The sequence below is a fragment of the Mustelus asterias genome, chromosome 8 (genome assembly GCF_964213995.1).
Source record: "Mustelus asterias chromosome 8, sMusAst1.hap1.1, whole genome shotgun sequence".
Classification (NCBI taxonomy): Eukaryota; Metazoa; Chordata; class Chondrichthyes; order Carcharhiniformes; family Triakidae; genus Mustelus; species Mustelus asterias.
The window spans coordinates 66,248,265-66,271,783 of NC_135808.1; the positions used below are offsets into that span (position 1 = coordinate 66,248,265).

Here is a 23,519-nt window from a genome sequence, read left to right on the forward strand (position 1 = left end):
CTGGTCTGCATGGTTCTGTATCACATTGGGCAGCGCACCTGTGCCCAGTGCCACCAGGTGGCGCTTCCATGTATTACCCATTCAGCAACAACAGTTTACATTTACATTGTCCCTTTCAATGCAGTAAAACGTCCCAAGGTGCTTCACAGGATTTATCAAACAAAATCTGACAACAAGGCCAGATAGCCAAAAGATTGGGCAAGGAGGTAGATTTTAAGGAGTGTCATAAAAGGACGGAGAGGTTTATTTTCATTTATTTATTAGTGTCACAAGTAGGCTTATATTAACTCTGCAATGAAGTTATTGTGGAAATCCCCTAGCCGCCACACTCTGGCGCCTGTTTGGGTACACTGAGGGAGAATTTAGCAAGGCCAATGCACCTAACCAGCACGCCTTTCGGGGGGAAATGGAATTAAAGGTGCTGTATGAATGCCAGATGTTATTGTGTGTGCAATAGTCTTCATTGCTTAGAATCAAATAAAACTCCCCCTGGTGGCACAGTGGCATGGCTGCCAGTGATGAGGATTAGAATCGAGCTGCATAAGAGGCAGTGGTGGACTTGCACTTTGTGGGATCCAATGCTCACCTTAGTTTCTTCGTCCCTCGCGCCCCGCCCCGCAATGGCCTCGCGCCCCGCCCCGCAATGGCCTCACGCCCTGCCCCGCAATGGCCCCGCGCCCCGCCCCGCTCCCCGCCCCGCAATGGCCCCGCCCCGCAATGGCCCCTCACCCCGCCCCGCAATGGCCCCGCGCCCCGCCCCGCAATGACATTTGCATTTCAAATGCTAAATTATTATTGGCCATTTAGCCAGTTTTCACCCTTCAAGCGTTAATGGAAGTTGTCTACACAGATCAGTATTTTACACTTCCAATTAATATTGTTAAATGTGATGATGTAAACATTTATAATTAGTTTGAAAAGCTTCCAGAAAAGTAACTTGTGTTGGTAGACACTCACTCGTGTGTAAATTCAAGACAGGATACAAAATATGCCCCAAAAATGCCTCCTGCCAGAGGGCAGTTCAGAGAAAAAGGTGCCTCATAGAGGTGTGCCGCCACATATAAAAGATTGGGAATCATTGCCCTGGGATATGGTTCAATGTCACACTACGCAGTATCTTTTCCCCACTGAGCTATCAGTACAAATGCCAATTGTTTAGAGTTGCTACAGTGCGTTTGATTGCTGCTGAATTGCGACTGAAGCTCGGATCCCAATCGATTTACTTGCAATTCAGTATCTGTCCACTTTATTTATGAAGAACAACATTATGCAAAAATAGTGAAAGCAAGTCTCTTTCCTTCCTTACGAGGGAAGGAAGGGGGACAGAATTAAGAGGGCAGTGAAGTAAATAAAACCAACGTAATCCTCAGAATGAAACCCTTTTATAGATACATAATCAGAATATTATCACTAAGTTATATGTTGTAAGTAGCTGAGAAGGAATAGGGAGGTGGCGAGCTGATTCTGCCAGATTTATTGCTCTACTGATTATTCTCCTCATCCAGGTTTTCTCTCCTTTCTTGGAAGCTCAGGTTAATGGCTGTAAGTATTGCTGGCAGCCCCCTGGTACCTAGGCCTCTGAGAGGTGCCAGGTGTTGTAAGATATTTTGCCATCAATGGCAACGCAGCTGAACCCCACTCTGGTGTTGGTCAACATTCACAAACTGAGTTTTCTCAGCTGATGCTTGCTGCATTGCATTGGGAGCAGAACCCTGGCTGAACTTTCCCTATCCCAGCTTTTCCTGAGTTGGTCGAGCCTGTTTGGTTTCACCCGCAGAGTAGGATCAGTTGGTGCATGTGGCAGTCAAACCTTTGAAGCCTGCAATTTGGACCCTGAGGTACCAGGGGAAACTAGACTGTCTTCAGATTGGATGGTGGGGAGCACTGTGGTGTGGAGTTGCAGCTGTGTGACTTGCTGACTAACTGCACTGTCCAACAGGCACAGAGCCAGCTGTTTTCCTGGTTGCAAAAGATAAAATTTGGATCGAGTGAGGTTCCCACTAGCTGCTGTGTTTCTGTGACCTTGTTGTCGCTGCCCAGCAACCAGTCATCCAACAGCCTCTTAGACGGGGACGTGGTTTTTGAAAATGGGAAGGAAATTAACCTTTCAGGCAGGGGAAGAAAGTTAGAAACAAATACAAATTGCTTCACCTAACCGCTTGGGAGCTTGAATTTTGGCCATATTCTGTGGTAAACATGGGCTTGGGATTGGGCTGACATGGAAATATCCCTTCTGGCACACGTCATTCGGTTTCAAGCTAGGTAACCATGGTTACAGAAGTGTTTTGCAAAGGATTAACTCAAGTTCTTTTCTGTCAGATTTCTGCTTTTTTTGTGGAATCACTGATATATTCCTCTAGTAAGTAGTTGCACTCATGTGATATCTGAATTCCCTACCCTCACCGCTATAACCACCCCCTTTGTCAGAGCTAGAAGGGTCATCCAGACTCGAATCATTGGCTCTATTCTCTCTCTCCACAGAAGCTGTCAGACCTGCTGAGATTTTCCAGCATTTTCTGTTTTTGTCTATGTTTCCACTGCTTGATTGTTCAACTGCCATGTCCTCATCAGATGCTATCTGTTATCATTTGTTTGAAATCAAAATTCCATCCAGCCCACACTCAAGAGGACAGAACAGTCTCGCAAAGGTTATCCTGTGGACAAATGTCTGATTGTCAGAAGTGCCCAAGATTGGCCCAATGTGATTACTTCCTGTAAGTAAAAAGGAACCAAGCTGAAAGCACACTCGGCAGAGAGGAGGCTCTTGGCCCGAAACATTGATTGACTGTCCTCCCTGCGGATATTGTTTGACCAGCAGTGTGCCTTTTATGCCACGGATGTCTGAAGTTTTCAGTATTTTGCTTTTGATGGGGATACTTCCTGGAGTTGACATCTTCTCTTGATATTGATGACAATATTAGGGACTTGACAGCATGTAAGAATGCTTGAATGAGCTCTTTTGCTATGCCTTGCTGTCATAATGTGCCTACTTTAAATAATCACAAGACCATAAGATATAGGAGCAGAATTAGGCCATTTGGCCCATTGAGTCTGCTCTCCCATTCAATCATGGCTGATATGTTTCTCAACCCCATTCTTCTGCCTTTTCTCCATAACCTTTGATCCTCTTATCAGTCAAGAACCTATCTATCTGTGTCTTAAATACAGTCGATGACCTGGTCTCCACAGCTTCTGTGGCGATGAGTGTACTATTTAAAAATATAGAGAGATTAAAAAAAAAAGAGAGATTGAATAGGTTGGGACTTTATTCCCTGGAGCGTAGAAGATTGAGTGGAGATTTGATAGAGGTGTATAAGATTTTGATGGGTATAGATAGAGTGAATGCAAGCACGCTTTTTCCGCTGAGGCTAGGGGAGAAAAAAACCAGAGGGCATGGGTTAAGGGTGAAAGGAGAAAAGTCTAAAGGGAATATTAGGGGGGGCTTCTTCACGCAGAGAGTGGTGGGAGTGTGGAATGAGCTGCCGGATAAAGTGGTAAATGCGGGGTCACTTTTAACATTTAAGAAAAACTTGGACGGATAGATGGATGAGAGGAGTGTGGAGGGATATGGTCCAAGTGCAGGTCAGTGGGACTAGGCAAAAAATGGTTCGGCACAGACAAGAAGGGCCAAAAGGCCTGTTTCTGAGCTGTAATTTTCTATGGTTCTATAAGCAGTGTATTTCCTTCCTACTATCCCGGGTAAATATTTTTTAAATCACTCACGGGATGTGGACATCGTTGGTTTGATCAGTATTTATTGCCCATCCCTAATTGTCCTTGAACTGAATGGCTTGCTGGGCAATTTCAGAGGGCACTTGAGGATCAAACACTTGATAAAAGCAAATTACTGCGGATGCTGGAATCTGAAACCAAAAGAGAAAGCTTTGACAAAGGGTCACCTGGACTCAAAACATCAGCTCTTTTCTCTCCTTACAGATGCTGCCAGACCTGCTAAGATTTTCCAGCATTTTCTCTTTTGGTTTAAGAATCAAGCATATTGTTGTGGATCTGGAGTTGCATGTAGGGACCAGGTAAGGGTGGCAGATTTCCTTCCCTAAAGGCATTAGTGAACCAGATGGGTTTTCCGACAATGGCTTCACGGTCATCACTAGACTTGTTCTATGATTTCAGATTTCACCATCTGCTGCGGTGGGATTTGAACCCAGGTCCCCAAAGACATTACCCTGGGTCTTTGGATTATCAGCCTAATGACAATACCACTACCCAATGGCCTCCCCCAAAATATTTTATCTCCCAAGTAGCATTGCTAATTTTTTCGCCAATATTTTCTTGCTGTTTATGAAATGTTGCTGAATGCAATTTGCAGTCTACATTTTCCTATGTCATGACTGTTACTGCACTTCAAGTACTTCCTTGGCTGTGAAGCACTTTGGATATCTGAGGTCATGAAAGGTGCTATAAAATGTATGTCTTCCTTTTTATGTTGTCATCTTGTTGGTGATTATTTTTGAGATCGAAATAAAACTCCTCTCATAGGCATTTGTCGGATATGATAAGACCATAAGATGTAGGAGCAGAATTAGGCCATTTGGCCCATCGAGTCTGCTCTGCCATTCAATCATAGCTCATATGATTCTCATCCCTATTCTCCTGCCTTCTCCCCACAACCCTTGATCCCTTTATTGATCAAGAACCTATCTATCTCTGTCTTAAAGGCACTCAATGATCTGGCCCTTTGTGGCAATGAGTTCCACAGATGCACCACCCTCTGGCTGAAGAAATTCCTCCTCATCTCAATTTTAAAGGAGCATCCCTTTATGTTATTGGACTGTGATCCAAAGACCTGGATGAATAATCCGGAGACGCGAGTTCACCAGGGGAGCTGGGGAATTTGAATTTGGGTATGCTGAAATCTGGAATGAAAAACTCGCTGCAGTAATGATGGCGATGAAACACATCTGGATTGATGTAAAAACCCATCTGGTTCACTTAATATCCTTCAGGGAAGGAAGCCTGACATCCTTACCTGGTCTAGCCTACATGTGACACCAGACTAACATTATATACTTTAATCTTAACTGACCTCCTAAATGGTATCACATCATCACAAGAACATCTTTTCAGGGATAGATAAGAATGGGCAATAAATACTGGTCTCGCTAGCATTGTCCAAAACCTGTGAATGAATTAAAAATAAGAATAGGTCATTGTGAAATGATTGAAATTTCCGTGGGCTGTGGGGGGGGAGAGGGGTTGGGGGAGGGGGGGGAGAGGGGGTTGGGGGAGGGGGGGTGGTGCTGCAGACTGAATAGAGATGTTCTTCAAAGAGTTTGCCCAAAACACATTTGCTCTCCTCAATGTAGAAGGAACTGTGTTGTGAGCAGAGAATACTTTTGATTTGATTTATTATTGTCACATGTATTAGTATACAGTGAAAAGTATTGTTTCCTTCACGCTATACAGACAAAACATTCTGTTTAGAGAGAAAGAAAGGAGAGAACTCAATGTAGTGTTACAATCATAGCTAGGGTATAAAGAAAGATCAACTTAATGCGAGGTAGGTCCAGTCAAAAGTCTGATGGCAGCAGGGAAGAAACTGTTCTTGAGTCGGATGGTACGTGACCTCAGACTTTTGTATCTGTTTCCCAGTGGAAGAGAGAATGTCTGGAGTGTGTGTGGTCCTTAATTATGCTGGCTGCTTTGCCGAGGCAGCGGGAAGTGTAGACAGAGTCAATGGATGGGAGGCTGGTTTGCTTGATGGACTGGGCTTCATTCATGACCCTTTCTAGTTTTTTATGGTGTTGGACAGAGCAGGAGCCATACCAAGCTGTGATACAACCAGAAAGAATGCTTTCTATGGTGCATCTGTAAAAGTCAGCCAAATTTCCTTAGTCTTCTGAGAAAGTAGAGGTGTTGGTGGGCTTTCCTAACTATAGTGTCGGCATGGGGGGACCAGGACAGTTTGTTAGTGATCTGGACACCTAAAAACTTGAAGCTCTCGACCCTTTCTACTTTGTCCCCATTCATGTAGACAGGGGCATGTTCTCCACTACGCTTCCTGAAGTCGATGACTACACTATGCTGAGTTGAGAGAAGTACAAGTAAATTAGTGTTTCACCGGGAAGGAGAGTTTGTGGACTTGGACAGTGAGAACTGAGGTGATAAAAGGACATTCTCTGCACTCGCGTGGAGGAACGGGATGTATATGGGGGTGACTGAGGAGTGGACCATGGCGGGAACAGTTCCTGAGGAATGCTGATAAGGGAGGGCTGGGAAAGAAGTATTTGATGGTGGCTTCACAATGGAGGTGGATGGAAGTGGTAGAGAGTGATCCATTGTATACAGAAGCTGATGTTGTGGATGGTAAGAGTAAGGAAGCACTATTGTGGTATTGGGGAGAGGGGAAGGATCAAAACAGAAGTGCAGAAAATGGGACAGATGTGGTCAAGGGCCTTTTCAACCAGATTGGGCGGGAGGGGAGTAGAATCTTTGATTGAGGGTAAAGGAAGACTGAGTACTAACTTTGATACTGGGCATTGTTGGTCATAGGCAAGGTGATAGATTAAAATAAGTTGAGGGGAAGGGAGAGAAATGTCAATATATGTACTGCAAGAAAAGTTATCTTGTCCTGTCAATAGTTGCACAAACAGTTAAACTGTTTGCCTTTTATCGAACCAGGAGCAGAGAGAAGATATTGCAATTGTGGAATCCATTAATACTGGAAAACCCATTACTGAATCCAGAGTCGATGTGGATACAGCATGGCAGGCTGTGGAATATTATGCTGGAGTTGCTCAAACACTAGCTGGTAAGAACAAACTTGCAAAACTGAACCAAAATAATCCTAAACAGAGCCCTCATTCGTAAAAAGTTGAGGAAAATTCACATAAATTCTTGTAAGAGTTGAGCAGAATTTTCATCACTCCAGCATTGACAGCAACTGTCCAGGCCCCTAACCTCAGGAATGATCTCCCTCACCCTGTTATCTCATTAAAGAGTTCATTAAAATGTACATCTTCATGACCTTGTTTCTGAATGAACCTGTGGTTCTCATTGGGAGGCTTTACCACTTTATAAAGGTGCTTTATAAATGCAAGTGTTTTTTTATTATTCATTCATGGGATATGGGCGTCACTGGCTGGCCAGCATTTATTGCCCATCCCGAGTTGCCCTTGAACTGAGTGGCTTGTTAGGCCACTTCAAAGGGCAGTTGAGAGTCAACCACATTGCTGTGGCTCTGGAGTCACGTGTAGGCCAGACCGGGTAAGGATAGCAGATTTCCTTCTCTAAAGGACATTAGTGAAACAGATGGGTTTTTCTGACAATCGACAATGGTTTCATGGTCATCAGAAGATTCTTAATTCCAGATATATTTTATTGAATTCAAATTCCACCATCTGTCCTGGTGGAATTCGGGTTCCCAGAACATTAGCTGAGTTTCTGGATTAGTAGTCCAGCGATAATACCACGAGGCCATCACCTCCCTGTAAATTGTTGTTGATCCCTTTGTCAATCTCATTGTTTCTGCTCATTCATTATTTTGCCATGAATGTTCCTTTGATGTGTAGTACAGTATTTGACCACACTGTGGCACCAAACTGTAATTTACTCCTCTGACACACCCAAAAATTCTTTCAGCAATGCCCCCTTTTGACGTGGTTGGAACTGGCAGGTGTTTCTGCAAATTTCATTCCAATAAAGTGACTGCCATTTTCTTAACATTTCTTGTTGCAGACCAGAAATGTTTTGAGGTTCCCCCACCCCCAGCTCCACCTCTCTCCCTAAAGGTGGGGGAATTGATGTTTTCTTCATTTGCCAATGACATAATAGAGTTCCACAGATGTAAAAGTTGCCCCCTTGGCACTGTGCCTGATGCTAAATTTTTGCACATGACTGAGGACCTTTGGGTGTGAACCACCCAGTCTGGAAGTGTGGGCTTTCAAGGCCAAGCTAGTTTTTCAACTCGCTTTATTGGATGACAACTGAAAGCAAAACTTGAAATGGTTCTTGTCACTTTCACTTCTTCCAAACCCAGAATCATGAAGACATTCGATGCTGGTATTTCCCCAGTGCTATCTTATGTGGTGTAAATATCATGTTTTAGAGAAGCAATACTGAATACTGGAGATTTTTGCAGCTAAGGTTTCACTTGTATGATTTTCCCACCAGCAACCTGCCAGTTAAGGTGATGGATAAGAAATCAATGGGCTGTTTTTGTTGAGTGAGGGTTAAGACACCTGGAACATGGGAACAGTCTATTTAGACTGCTAGTCTATTTAGCTCCTTGTGCCTGTTCTGCCATTCGATGCGATTGTCGCCGGTCTGCTACCTACTCCAAATTCATGCCTTTACCCCATACCTTTTAATACCTTTTGGCGAACAAAGATCTATCAAATTCTATTTTAAAACAAGTGAAGGGGGCATCCCATAGAACTCATATGTCCACCATGCTATGTTACTTCAACATTACTGCAATTACCCAGCTCTTCCTTGAGGCTTTTCCCTGTCAGGTTGATGATCCGTTAAGCACAAAGCTGGAAAACATAATTTTTTAATGTAAGAGCTGCCATCTTACTGAAGAGGCTTCTGGCTGATCCATATCTAACAACCTGCTTTGAAAACTCTGCTCACGTTTTGACAGCTGTGCCAAATTCCACCACAGCAGCTGAGATGGTCCACGACATTCTAAAACAATCAACAACATTCTAAATCAAACAACCCACAACATTATATTTTTTTTAAAAAGTCTATTTGTCCCAACTCCCAATGTTAACAGATCCTTTAAATAAATTCCAGGATCCAGATCTATACCTTTGGCAAAACCTGATCAATTCTTCTTTGAGCCATACCCTATCTGTGTACCAATAACATTGAAATCCGTCCATTCATTTTTGAGATGCGTTGTTTACAAACAGAGGGGTAAGAACATTATCTCCACCTACCTTCCATAATCAAGAATTGATCTAACATCTGTTGTCATTTGCAGAAGAATGTTCCAAACTACTACCACCTTTTTCAGTATGAAAGTGTTTCACTCAAACATTCGGCCCTAATTTTTTGACTATTTCTCAAAATTAATTGAAATCATAGAAACCATACAGTGCAGAAGGAGGCCATTCAGGCCATCGAGTCTGAACTGACAACAATCCCACCCCAGGCCCTATCCCCACAACCCCACACATTTACCCCGCTAACCCCTCCAACCTACACATCCCGGGACACGAAGGGGCGATTTAGCATGGCCAAATGCATCTGACCCGCACATCTTTGGACTGTGAGAGGAAACCCACACAGACCCAGGGAGAACGTGTAAACTCCACACAGACAGTCACCCAAGTCGGGAATTGAACCTAGGTCCCTGGAGCTGTGAGGCAGCAGTGCTAACCACTGTGCCATCCAACCAGCGGAAACCGCTTCTATCTATCCACTCTTTCTGTTCCCAACTGATAGATGGAGTTCAGATGTAGGCTAGCCATGATCTAATTGAACGACGGATGAAACTCGACAGGATAGATAACCGACTTCTGCTCCTATGTAACCTCATCCACCGATGTGTAAACACTTGTGAATTTATCACACATTTCTCATTTAAAAATTAAGCCACTCCTGCGAGAGGGCTTTGAGGAATTTTCAGACTGCTGTGATGGCCAGAGACCCAAGTACCAACCGGTGATTGCCTCTCTTGGCGTGGTGGCCCAGGGAACACATCAAAGCTCTTACTATTTGCTCAATCCTTGCCCCGTTTGGCTAATTACAATATAATATCTGCACACTTACACAGAGCTAGAATTAGAATGAAAACAAGCCAGGAGCTCCACATTTCCCCACATTTTCCTTTCTATTAGGGAGGGAGGTGGGTAGTGATATTGTTGCTTGATTAATCCAGAGATGTGGAGATGCTGGCGTTGGACTGGGGTAAGCACAATAAGATGTAGAATGAAATAAACCTGTTGGACTTTAACCTGGTGTTGTGAGATTTCTTACTGTGCTTAATCCAGAGACCCAGAATAATGCTCTGGGAACCCAAATTTGAATCCCGCTACTGTCGACGATGAAATTTGAATTCAGTAAAAAAAAAAGTTGAATGATGACCATGAAACAAACCATTGCTGATTGTCATAAAAACCCATCTGGTTCACTAATGTCCTTTAGGAAAAGAAATCTGCTGTCCTTCCTTGGTCAGGCCTACATGTGACTCCAAGTCCAAAACAATGTATCAAATTGCTAAAATGCCTAATGAAACTAGCTGGATCGCCAAGCATCGACCTAGGCACCAGAAATGACAACAGCAAACTCAACCCTATTGACCCTGCAAAGTCCTCCTTACTAATAGCTGGGGATTAGTTTTGGGAGAGCTGTCTCACAGACTAGTCAAGCAACAGCCTGACACAGTCATGCTCACGGAATCAGACCTTACGTACACCTTCCCAGGCACGCCCATCACTATCCTTGGGTGTATCTAGCCCTACCTGGAGAATAGACCCAACAGAGGTGGCAGCACACAGTGGTACACAATCAGGAAGGAGTTGCCCTCAACATTGGCTCTGAACCCCATGAAGTTGCATGGCATCGAAAATGGCAAAGAAAACTCATGTTGATTACTACATACCTTCTTCCACCACTGACGCACAGTAGCAGAAGTGTGTGCCATCTACAAGATGCACTGCAGGAACTCACCAACGCTCCTTAGACAGCATCTTCCAAACCCACGACCGCTACCGTCTGGAAGGACAAGGGCAGCAGAGACATGGGAGCGCCACCACCTGGAAGTTCCCCTACAAGCCACTCACCATCCTGACTTGGAAATATTCTGTTATTCCTCCTGTCGCAGGGTCAAAATCCTAGAACTCCCTAACAGCACTGTGGGTGTACCTGCACCACATGGACCACAGCGGGTCAAGAAGACAGCTCACCACCACCTTCTCGAGGGTAATTTGGGGATGGGCAATAAATGCTGGCCTAGCCAGTGACCCCCATATCCCAAGAATGAATTTTAAAAATATATGTTAATGCCAGGTTGTTGACTCTACAAATCGCTAACCTGGTCTCTGCACTGGTCTAATGCTGCCTCTGGCTTTATGTGCTGAGCTTCTACCTGCTTCTACAAAACAGCACTCATCATTTTTAAATGCTCCTGTTAAAGACATAGAAAATGCTGATTATACAAACAATTATAGCATTACTGAATAGTTTATAAATCTTCCTACACTCAACTTCTGCATAAAACATGAGTAATGTGACAGCAGATTACATTCACATTAAATTAAAGTGTATATAATGAATGGTGCAGATCAATTTGTGATGAAGTTCATTTAATTTCACTTCTCTAATTAAAAATGGTGAAATGCTAAATGCTTTTGCTACAAAGGGCATACATCTGAACACAAGAAAAGTAGTTATTTCAGTGTCCAGATGATTAAATGATGAAGTACACTGTTTTTATCTGGGGCGGCATGGTAGCACAGTGGTTAGCACTGCTGCTTCACAGCGCCAGGGACCTGGGTTCGATTCCTGGCTTGGGTCACTGTCTGTGTAGAGTTTGCACATTCTCCTCATGGCTGCGTGGGTTTCCTCCGGGTGCTCCAGTTTTCTCCCACAGTCCAAAGATGTGCGGGCTAGGTTGATTGGCCATGCTAAAATTGCCCCTTAGTGTCCTGAGATGCGTAGGTTAGAGGGATTAGCGGGTAAATATGTGGGGATATGGGGTGGGCCTTGTTGTTGACTCTACTAATATGTAGGCCTGGGTGGGATTGTGGTCGGTGCAGACTTGATGGGCCAAATGGCCTTTTTCTGCACTGTAGGGTTTCTATGATATGGATTTCTGCTCTTAGGAATTTTCTTTAAAGTATTCTTTCATGGGATGTGGTGTGGCCGGCAGGGGCTGAATTTGTTGTCCTTCCCTAATTACCCTTAAACTGAGTGGCTAGTTAGGCAGTTAAAAGTCGATCACATTGCTTGGGTCTGGATCTGCTTGGAGTCACATGTAACACAGACCAGGTAAGGATGGCAGATTTTTGTAACAATTGACAGTGGGTTCATGATCAGCATTATTGAGGCAAGCTTTCAGTTCCAGAATTTATTAATTGAATTTAAAGTCCACGAGCTGCCAAGTTGAGATTTGAACCCCAATCCCCAGAGCATTAGCCTGGGCCTCTGGACTACTAGTCCAGTGACATTACCATTAATGTTTTATATTGATGAGTCTGCTTTTGATGGCATATTCATACAAGTGACCCATAGGCTGGTGAGCCAATGACACCAGAGACCGAGTTTGTCTTGAATCTTTTATATTTGGTGCTTTTGTAGTTCTTGTGATGGGAGCTTGACCCCTTGGCTGGCTGGGATTACATTGTAAAATCTACTACTGTGTCCCAGCAATCAAATCTCAGTCCATGTACAAATTAGCTGACAGGATAAAGGAGAGAGATTTTGCAGTGTTAACTTCAGGAGCCAATGCACAGGGTTCAATCTCCCATGAGGCTATGGCATAACGGTATTGCCACTGGACAAGTAATCCAGAGACCCAGCGTAATCTCTGGGGACCCGTGTTCAAATCCCGCCATGGCAGATGATTAAACTTGAATTCAATGATAAATCTGGAATTAAAAGTCTAACTATTGTCAATTGCCATAATAACCCACTGATGTCATTTAGGGAAGGGAATCAGCCATCCTTACCTATTCTGCCACAGCAATGTGTCCTGGCAGTTTTGAATAAACTGAAGGTCGATAAGTCCCCTGGGCCTGATGAAATGTATCCTAGGATTCTTTGGGAGGCAAGGGATGAGATTGCAGAGCCTTTGGCTTTGATCTTTGGGTCCTCGCTGTCCACGGGGATGGTGCCAGAAGATTGGAGAATGGCGAATGTTGTTCCTCTGTTTAAGAAAGGGAATAGAAATGACCCTGGTAATTATAGACCGGTTAGTCTTACTTCGGTGGTTGGTAAATTGATGGAAAAGGTCCTGAGAGATGGGATTTACGACCATTTAGAAAGATGCGGATTAATCCGGGATAGTCAGCACGGATTCGTGAAGGGCAAGTCGTGCCTCACAAATTTGATAGAATTTTTTGAGGAGGTAACTAAGTGTGTTGATGAAGGTAGGGCATGTCATATACATAGATTTTAGTAAGGCGTTTGATAAGGTCCCCCATGGTCGGCTTATGATGAAACTGAGGAGGTGTGGGATAGAGGGAAAGTTGGCCGATTGGATAGGTAACTGGCTGTCTGATCGAAGACAGAGGGTGGTGGTCGATGGAAAATTTTCGGATTGGAGGCAGGTTGCTAGCGGAGTGCCGCAGGGATCAGTGCTTGGTCCTCTGCTCTTTGTGATTTTTATTAATGACTTAGAGGAGGGGGCTGAAGGGTGGATCAGTAAATTTGCTGATGACACCAAGATTGGTGGAGTAGTGGATGAGGTAGAGGGATGTTGTAGGCTGCAAAGAGACATAGATAGGATGCAAAGCTGGGCTGAAAAATGGCAAATGGAGTTTAACCCTGATAAATGTGAGGTGATTCATTTTGGTAGGACAAATTTAAATGTGGATTACAGGGTCAAAGGTAGGGTTCTGAAGACTGTGGAGGAACAGAGAGATCTTGGGGTTCATATCCACAGATCTCTAAAGGTTGCCACTCAAGTGGATAGAGCTGTGAAGAAGGCCTATAGTGTGTTAGCTTTTATTAACAGGGGGTTGGAGTTTAAGAGCCGTGGGGTTATGCTGCAACTGTACAGGACCTTGGTGAGACCACATTTGGAATATTGTGTGCAGTTCTGGTCACCTCACTATAAGAAGGATGTGGAAGCGCTGGAAAGAGTGCAGAGGAGATTTACCAGGATGCTGCCTGGTTTGGAGGGTAGGTCTTATGAGGAAAGGTTGAGGGAGCTAGGGCTGTTCTCTCTGGAGTGGAGGAGGCTGAGGGGAGACTTAATAGAGGTTTATAAAATGATGAAGGGGATAGATAGAGTGAACGTTCAAAGACTATTTCCTCGGGTGGATGGAGCTATTACAAGGGGGCATAACTATGGGGTTTGTGGTGGGAGATACAGGAAGGATATCAGAGGTAGGTTCTTTACGCAGAGAGTGGTTGGGGTGTGGAATGGACTGCCTGCAGTGATAGTGGAGTCAGACACTTTAGGAACATATAAGCGGTTGTTGGATAGGCACATGGAGCACACCAGGATGATAGGGAGTGGGATAGTTTGATCTTGGTTTCAGATAAAGCTCGGCACAACATCGTGGGCCGAAGGGCCTGTTCTGTGCTGTACTGTTCTATCTATCTACAAAGAAGTGAAAACATTTGTCATGTCATTAGAGGGGAACATACTGAAATTCAGTTTCATGCCATACTATTCCAACAAATGGGACTTGGTGTCGTAATGTAATTATTAGTTGTACATAATTAAGTTGGGTCATAATGTCATTATGAGTTTTAGGTGGGTATGTTTGCAAGATCCAAAACCCCACAGAGTAGGACTTGAACATTTGTTTTCTTGTTATTACCCCATTGTTGAACTGTTCAATAAATTAATTAAAAACACAAATTGGAGGAACCTCCAAAGTGGGGTTAAAATAGCAGTGATCAATATCTCCAAGACCATCTCATCTAGTTGAAGACAAGTTGAATGCTTAGTTCCATGGATGACTGTCTGTCTAGTCCATTGGCACAGCTATGCACATGTTTATTGGTAATTGCTGATCCCATTCTTACACAGTGGAAGCAGATACTCAATACTGAAGGACTGACTAGCTCGTCACTCTGGGAATTCCTGCCTATTATATCGTTTCTTCAGTCTTTGTCGTTTTTTTTTTTGGCTTTGGCGGATCAATTGTACATTTTCCAAATTTCACCTATTAATTATCTTCCCTTTTTTTTCTGTGCACAGGCCAACACATTCAGCTCTCTGGAGGATCATTTGCCTATACGAGGAGGGAGCCCCTCGGTGTGTGTGTGGGGATCGGAGCCTGGAATTACCCATTCCAGATAGCCTGCTGGAAGTCTGCCCCAGCTTTGGCTTGTGGTGAGAGCACAATGTGCATTCTCATTTCGCGGCAGAACCATATTCTTAAACCGTATTTTTAAACAGAAAATGCTGGAAGATCTCAGCAGGTTTGACAGCGTCTGTGGCGAGAGAATAGACCCAACGTTTCGAGTCAGGATGACCCTTCATCAGAGCTGATCCTCTGTCCACAGATGTTGTCAGACCAGCTGAGATTTTCTGTTTTTGTTTCAGATTCCAGCATCCGCGGTAATCAGCCTTTATCTGTGTTCTTAAGCTTCATTTTGATTGGTGAATGTGCAGGTAGCCCGTGTGATCTCTTGGACTGTTCCTGATCACTTTGAGGGGGTTGGCGAGGGATTTTCCAGATCCTTTTTCCCTCACAGGCATTGGCTTTGTGTGCTTTATTGTCCCTCGCAGGAGATTACCTGCTGCTGGGTGGTGCTGTTGTGCTGGTTGAGCGGGTGGGCATGTCAGCAATGACTAGACTCGATTCTTCAGACATCATGAGTGAAGGTCTTTCCCTGCCCATCATTTCACAGAGTCACAATTCTCTGCCAAAATAACTTTGTTACTGGTTATGGGAAACTAATTAAGCAGTTAACGTGTAATTTAATTTCCAGCTGTTTCCGGAACAACGTATTTTGGTTGACCGGCGACCAAGATCTTTATTGTGTTACCGTGAGGCAAAATTCTTCAGGCCATACTCTTTTTTTTTTCCCTCCAGTGAATCTATCTTATTTATAAAGTGCCACAGGGCGGAAAAGAAATGGATATTCTTGGTGCAAAACCTGTTGAAGATTATGGATTGATTTGTGTGACTGCAACACAGTGTACAGAGCAATTCATTTGTGCTGAGGGCTTGTGCCTGTGAGCAGTCAGCCAGTACCATCTCCCCAGGGCTTTGCTCCATGCAGCTGTGGTAGTTCCAAACACTGCACTGCAGAGAAACTGCTGTTTGTATTTAACTCAAGCATAGCACCGTATAAAATAAAAGCCAGAAATGAACCACGGGGCTGAAAGAAATGAGGTGTGAATTTTTTTTTAAAGCCTGCTTTCAATTATGCTTTTGTTCTGGTGTTCATAGTAAGTAGAAGGATTATAAATATATAAATTTTAACAATTATATTATCTTGTATTATTGTCCTGTAATAATATATATTGGGCTGATTTTAAAAAAAACTTCATGGGATGTGGGTGTCGTCGCTGACTGGGCCAGCATTTATTGCCCATCCTTAATTGCCCTGGACTGCGTGGCTTGTTCGGCCATTTCTGAGGGCATTTAAGAGTCAATCGCATTGCTGTGGATGTGGAGTCACATGAGGGCCAGACCGGCTAAGGAGGGCAGATTTCATTCCCTAAAGGATGAGTTTTTACAACAATCGTCAATGTTTCCCTTTCATCACGAGGCTTCTAATTCCAGGTTTTTTTAAATAGAATTCAAATGTCACCATCTGCCATGGTGGGATTGAAATCCGTGTTCCCAGAAAATTGGCCCGTGTCTCTGGATTACTAGTCCGCTTCATCACCATTTTCCCCCTGAATCTTGAAGGGAGTAAGGGGGGGGTGTGGTTGTGCTGGGTTGAGAGGGGTGGTATGAGGTTAGTTGATGGCGAACTGTCAGCATTCACTGTTGTCCTTCTGAAGCTACCTGCAATTTTAGGATGTCGGGCATGTGCAGGCAAGTGTGAAAATTCCCAACATTATGATCTGTCGCTTGGCGCTCCAACAAGGGCTGTGTTGCTGCGTGCCCAGGGCCGCAATCACTGAATTCAGTGAGAATTTCAACCGAGCCACTTCCACATCACTGTTAGCAACCCCTAAAAGAAGCATCTTTTTCCACTAGGTACAACTGGGTGTTTAATGGAAATGCGAACAATAAGACTTGATGAACAATAGAACTGGCTCTTAACAAAAACCTCAACCCGCCCACTGTAAAATTCAGCCCAATATATAACCTGCTACATGATATAGCACACCCATCCTTATAAAGCAAAGTTTCATTCCACTTATCATGATCATCACTGCAAAATAATCCATTGAGTCTACTTCTTAAGTTTGCCCCATTCCTTTCAGCAATAAATCTGATGTTTGTCAATTATTTTGCACAGTGTTGTTAAATGATTAATTAGTATTAGTCTTGTGGGAGATTCTCGGACCATGATTGCAGAGTAAAGGGTCACTCATTTAAGACTGAGATGAGAATTTGGGTAGTGAATCTGTGGAATTCTTTACTGCAGAGGGCTGTAGTGTTTGGGCCATTAAATATGTTCAAGGGTGAAATAGATTTTTAATCAGTAAGGGACTCGAGGGTTATGAGGATAAGGTGGGAAAGTGGAGTTGAGGATTATATTAGATCAGTCACAATCTCATTGGATTACAGAGCAGACTCGATGGGCTGAATGGCCTACTTCTGCTCCAAAGCCTTATGGTCTTATTTTTAAAAAAGCAACGTCTGGCTCATTGTCCTGCTAAGGTGGGGGGGGGCCACCATTTGAATGTTGAACTAAATGCAATCTCTGGCCAAGCAGCGGTTAATTGTCTGGTCAGGGGGCTCTGTGGGTTGGAATGCACACACCAGTATAAAATAATGCCTGCACTGTAATGGTTCTGAACTTTGCTTCTCCAGGAAAAGATTTATCTTCTGAGGGTACTATTCATATCTTTGTGACTGATAATTTAGCTGCATTCCCTTCACAATTAACCAATCTTGAATTCGCACCGTAGCAGATGCGTGTATCCTATTTGCTTCGAGTGTGATTGAACATCCCAACTGATGCTGACAAGTAAGGATTTTTCACCAAGTTGGCACCTTACGTCCTGGTTTTATCGCTGGGCGTTACGAGCCAAGAGAGAGGAAAGATTATCTTTTTCTGCAGAGAAACAAATACATCTTCAAATGTTCTGAAAATCCTATCTCTTCTCCAAACAGGAAATGCCATGATTTTCAAGCCTTCACCTTTGACCCCTCTGACTGCGGTCATGCTCGCTGAGATCTACACACAGGCTGGGGTACCGAAAGGGTTGTTCAATGTGGTTCAAGGGGCTGTGGAGACAGGGGATCTTCTATGTCGACACATGGACGTGGCAAAGGTTTCTTTTACTGGTAGTGTTCCTACTGGAATCAAGGTAAGTAATGGTGGTTGAGGCTACCAGTGTAAATCATCTTGAATTATTAAAGCAATGGAGCTGCTCTTAATTTAAACAAACCCTCAATCAAACTTGGATTAAACTCTGTTCATCTGAGGCCATGTGTTGAGGTAGCGAGACACAACACCAGTGAGTGGGGGGAGACAAAACATGTGCCAGTAATTTGCTTTGTCCTAATGTACCGATTCCAGCTGTGCCATTGTGGGGAGGGATTTAGCAGGGGTCAACTACTTACTCAAAGGGAGGACTTAATGTGGACTGCAGCGATTCAAGAAGGCAGCTCACCACCACCTTCTCAAGGGCAACTAGGGATAGGCAATAAATGCTGGCCAGCCAGCGGAGCCCATGTCCCAAGTATTTTAATTCAGGTCAGAAACTCAAGTGTTTTATGAAGTTCGCCTGGATCATAAGTTTTGCATCTTGAATTTGGCTAGGGTGAGCATGAGATGTTTCACTTCAGGTATGATTCACATAACCCACTAGGGAGCTTTTATCAAACAAAGTTTATTTAAGAATACATATGGCAATAATTTTTCCCACTTACAAACAAGAAAAAAAAACCAACCATGATATTGTTTAAACCTTAACAACTATATGAAATGTTCCAACCAAACAAACCCCCCATAAACATATACCTGCCACCAGTTTAGCACAGAAAATAAGAATGCTCATGTGATGCTGGAACTTAGTCCTTTGGTTGGAGAATTGAAACTTTGACTTCTCAGCCTTGTAACTTCCAGCAGACATTGAGGTGGAGATAATGCCACTGCTGGTTTCTAGCTTTTAGCCAGCGAACCACTGCAAGAGGCAGATTTCACACTCCAGGAAGGCAAGAAGACCTGCTTCCCGCGAGTCAGCGGAATTTACAATAGCAGAGAGAGAGAGAGAAAACCTGCCTCCAGCCTGAAGTGAAACATCTCCTAAACTAAAAACAGCAGCCAGCAGCCCAAAACAGAAAGTAAAATGAAAAAAACTGTGCAAAGGCCTATCCATCATTTGTTCTCCAACAATTCAGGGTCATAAAAAATACATGAGGACCAGACCAAAAATAAACAAAACCCCATTTAAACTATTTAAGCAGCAATAAAAGGACTGAGCAGACAGCTCGAGGCCTGCTTATAACGGCAGAGAACATGATTAAAAATACATTCCTTAAAGGCAACACACATGGGTGGTTAGCACTGCTGGCTCACAGCGCCAAGAACCCTGGTTCGATTCTGGCCTCGGGTCACTGTCTGTGTAGAGTTTGCACATTCTCCCCATGTCTGTGTGAGTTTCCTCCGGGTGCTCAGGTTTCCTCCCACAGTCCGAAAAATGTGCAGGTTTGATTGATTGGCCATGTTAAGTTGACCCTAGTATCAAGGGGATTAGCCGGATAAATATGTGGTGTTACAGGTATAGGGCCTGGGTGGGATTGTGGTCAGTACAGACTCGATGGGCCAAATCATCTCCTGCTGCACTGTAGGGATTCTATGAATTAAAAGAAGAGGAGTATTGGCTGTTCATGGTGAAGCTTTTAGTGATCTGTTCAAGAGCAGCATCGATGATCGATGTAGCCTGCAGAGTGAGGCAGACTGGGTTGTGGTTAGAGTTAATGTTGTGAAATTTCAAATTCCTTGGGAGCCTCCCTGCGCATTCAGTGTCTGAAGGGAAAGACTGGATACCTTGTCACCATCTCTGCTAGTGAAATAACAGAATCTAGTCGACTGGGAATCTGATATTCTCTTTATAGATCCCTTACCCAGTTCCATTAGTGGACGGGAGGGGGGGGAAACAGCAGTTTAGATTTTATTTTATTTATTATTGTCACATGTATTAGCATAGAATGAAAAGTATTGTTTCTTGCGCGCTATACAGACAAAGTATACCGCTCACAGAGAAGGAAACGAGAGAGTGCAGAATGTAGTGTTACGGTCATAGCTAAGGTGTAGAGAAAGATCAACTTAATGCAAGGTAAGTCCATTCAAAAGTCTGACAGCAGCAGGGAAGAAGCTGTTCTTGAGTCAGTTGGTACATGACCTCAGACTTTTGTATCTTTTTCCCGACGGAAGGAGGTGGAAGAGAGAATGTCCAGGGTGTGTGGGGTCCTTAATTATGCTGGCTGCTTTGCTGAGGCAGTGGGGAGTGTAGACAGGGTCAATGGATGGGAGGCTGGTTTGCGTGATGGATTGGGCTACATTCACGACCTTTTGTAGTTTCTTGCGGTCTTGGGCAGAGCAGGAGCCATACCAAGCTCTGATACAACCAGAAAGAGTGCTTTCTATGGTGCATCTGTAAAAATTGGTGAGTGTCGGAGCTGACATGTCAAATTTCCTTAGTCTTCTGAGAAAGTAGAGGCGTTGGTGAGCTTTCTTAACTATAGTGTCGGCATGGGTGACCAGGACAGGTTGTTGGTGATCTGGACACCTAAAAACTTAAAGATCTCGACCCTTTCTTCTTCATCCCCGTTGATGTAGACAGGGGCATGTCCTCCTCTACACTTCCTGAAGATAATGACAATCTCCTTCATTTTGTTGACATTGGGGAAGTGATTATTGTTGCCGCAGCAGTTCACCAGGTTCTCTAACTTATTCCTGTACTCTGTCTCATTATTGTTTGAGATCTGTCCCACTATGGTGATGTCGTCAGTAAACCTGAAAATCGAATTGGAGGGGTATTTGGCCACACAGCCATGGGGGTGTAGTAGGGGGCTGAGAACACAGCCTTGTGGGGCACTGGTGTTGAGGATAGTGGTAATGTAATTGGACCAGAACCCCAGAGGCTCCGGCTAATGCTGTGGGGACCACGGCAGCTGGTTGAATGTAAATTCAATTAATAGAATCTGGAATCGAAAGCTAGTCTGAGTAATGGCGGTCATGAAACTATTGTTGCTAAATCCAATCTGCTTAATCTGTGTCCTCGAGGGAAGGAAATCTGCCATACTCAAGCTGGCCTCCATATAGATTCACCACAGTGTGGCTGGAAACAAAGGGGGCGATTCTCCCAAAAGTGCTGAATTGTCAAGAAAACTGGTCTAAATCCCAACTTTTTTTCCAGTTCAACTTCAGACCCGAATCTTCACGCTCTGTGCAATACAATCATGAATCTCATTAAAAGCTCGGGGGGGCGGGGGCCTATTTATACCGGAGTCTGACAGTTTCGGCCTCTACACATGCGCAGTGGCCCCGATCTGTCAAGTCTCCTCATTTGCTGGCCAGCTCAATCGCTGGCCAGCCTGGGACCCCTGCACTACTGCCCCTCCAGACCCCCCATGGCCTGATCGCGGCCCCCATAAGCATTCCCGGGCTAGTCCTGACCCCACCCGTGTCCCGGAGTGCCCCGATCTCCAGGCCCCCTGCCCCAGCAGTGGCGATTTCCCCCCACGCCGACAACTCCCTACCACCTTCCTCCTCCTGCAGCCCCGACTGATCGCAATGCAGAGTGGCAGCGGGACCCCACCTCCCCTCCCACCTCCACCGATTGCCGTTAAGCTCTGCCCCTTGGTGCTAAGGTGCTCCCTGGGCTGGGCACTTTGCCCATTGGGCAGTGCCAGGAGGCACAGGCTGGCATAGCCAGGGTGCCCATGCCCCAGGGGCACCACCCCCCCCTGCCACCCAACCCCCTGGGGGCCCCGATTGTTCCCCTCCCCTCACTCTGGCGGGGTCTCCCGCTAGTCCCTCGCAAGTGGAGAGCTACTCTATACCCCGCCGGAGTGAAATACTCCTGCGGGGTGGGTGATGCTATCGGGCCCGGAGAATTCCGTGTCGAACCCGATAAATACATTTTAAAAAGATTTAAATTACTTGCCTCTCTTCCTGCTGGTTTTCGGCGAGGTCCTGATTGCGCCTGTTCTCCGACTCTGGGAGACACGCATGCATCAGGAACGCATGCCCGAATCCCACAAAATGGCCAACACACGATTCTCCTATCCCAATGTGCCAAAAGACCTGCGCGTCGGGATGGGAGAATTGCCCCCATAGAAACTAGAAGCAGGAGTAGACCATTCGGCCCTTCAAGCCTGCTCGGCCATTCACTTTGATCATGGCTGATCATTGAATTCAATAGCCTGATCCCCGTTTCCTTCAATATCCCTTGATGCCTTTAGCCCCAAGAGCAATATCTAATCTCTTCTTGAAATTAGACAATGCTTTGGCCTCAACTACATTCTGTGGTAGTGAATTCCACACATTCACCACCCTCTGGATGAAGAAATTTCTCCTCACCTCAGTTCTAAAAGGTTTACCCCTTATCCTCAAACTAGTTCTGGACTCCCCCCACCATCGAGAACATTCTTTCTGAAACTACCCTGTCTAACCCTGTTAGAATTTTATAAGTTTCTATGAGATCCCCTCTCTAAACTCCAGTGAATATAATCCTAACCAATTTAAGTCTCTCCTTGTATGACAGACCGGCCATCCCAGGAATCAGCCTGGTAAACCTTTGCTGTACTCCCTCTACAGCAAGGATATCCTTCCTCAGATATGGACACCAAAACAGCACACAATAAACTTGTTAACTTGTGATTGCCCTGCGAAATGGCCCAGCAAGTCTCTCAGGCAATTCAGGATGGGCACCAAATGCTGAACTTGCCAGTAATGCTCACATATCATGAAAGAATAGATTAAAAATAAACTTGTCAGTTCCAAACATACATATTATTGAACGTTCTGTATAACTCTCCAGATCATGGAAACGGTGGCAAAAACTGTCAAACACATCACCCTCGAACTCGGAGGGAAATCGCCCCTCGTTATTTTCTCTGACTGTGATTTGGAAAATGCTGTGAAAGGTGCAATGCTGGCAAACTTCCTGAGTCAGGGAGAGGTGAGTAAACCAAGTTTCTTTGTGGTCTTGGGTTAGCCAGTCAGCTTTCTTTTTATAACATTTTTAACTGTTTCATACATCTGAATCACCTACACTGTAGGCACGTTTGGAAGCTATTAGAACATAATGCTGTTTGTTCTGGTCAGTGAATATTCTATATCTCACTTGAGGCTGTTACAGACCTCAAACGGGCCTGTCCGGAATGCTGGACAGACAGAGGCTGACCTCGGAGAGAATTTGACAATTCCACACTTCTTCAGTATTACACTGAAGCGTCAACCTAAATTATAGAACCATAAAATGGTTACAGCACAGAAGGAGGCCACTCAGCCCATTGTGTCAATGCCACCCCTCTGCAAGGGCTAATCCAACTTTCCTGCCTTTTCCGCATAGCCCTGCAAAATTTTATCTTCGGGTAATTATCCAGACCTCTCATGATTTTGAATACCTCAATCAAAACTTCTCTCGACTTTCCCTGAGGGCAATGTTCTCGGAAATCTTTGGACCCCATTGTATACATTCATCCAGTCTGATAAACGTCTGTTCACTAGTACTCTCCGTTTCCTGTCACTCGGCTAACTTCATATTTATACCGCCATTGTCCCATTTG

At 44.5% G+C, this 23,519-nt stretch overlaps 1 protein-coding gene across 2 annotated transcripts in view; it reads left to right on the top strand.

The window, feature by feature from the left end:
• Positions 1 to 23,519, top strand: part of LOC144497209 (4-trimethylaminobutyraldehyde dehydrogenase-like) — a 42,697-nt gene that overhangs the window by 11,708 nt on the left and 7,470 nt on the right. For both annotated transcript variants that reach the window (XR_013498528.1, XM_078218108.1), the window contains exons 3-6: positions 6,640 to 6,769; positions 14,843 to 14,977; positions 17,889 to 18,085; positions 22,769 to 22,909. Coding sequence is in view for 1 of the 2 variants with exons in the window: in XM_078218108.1 (XP_078074234.1) it covers positions 6,640 to 6,769; positions 14,843 to 14,977; positions 17,889 to 18,085; positions 22,769 to 22,909 (603 nt within the window). In the remaining variant the exon portion in view is untranslated. The remainder of the gene's footprint in view (positions 1 to 6,639; positions 6,770 to 14,842; positions 14,978 to 17,888; positions 18,086 to 22,768; positions 22,910 to 23,519) is intronic.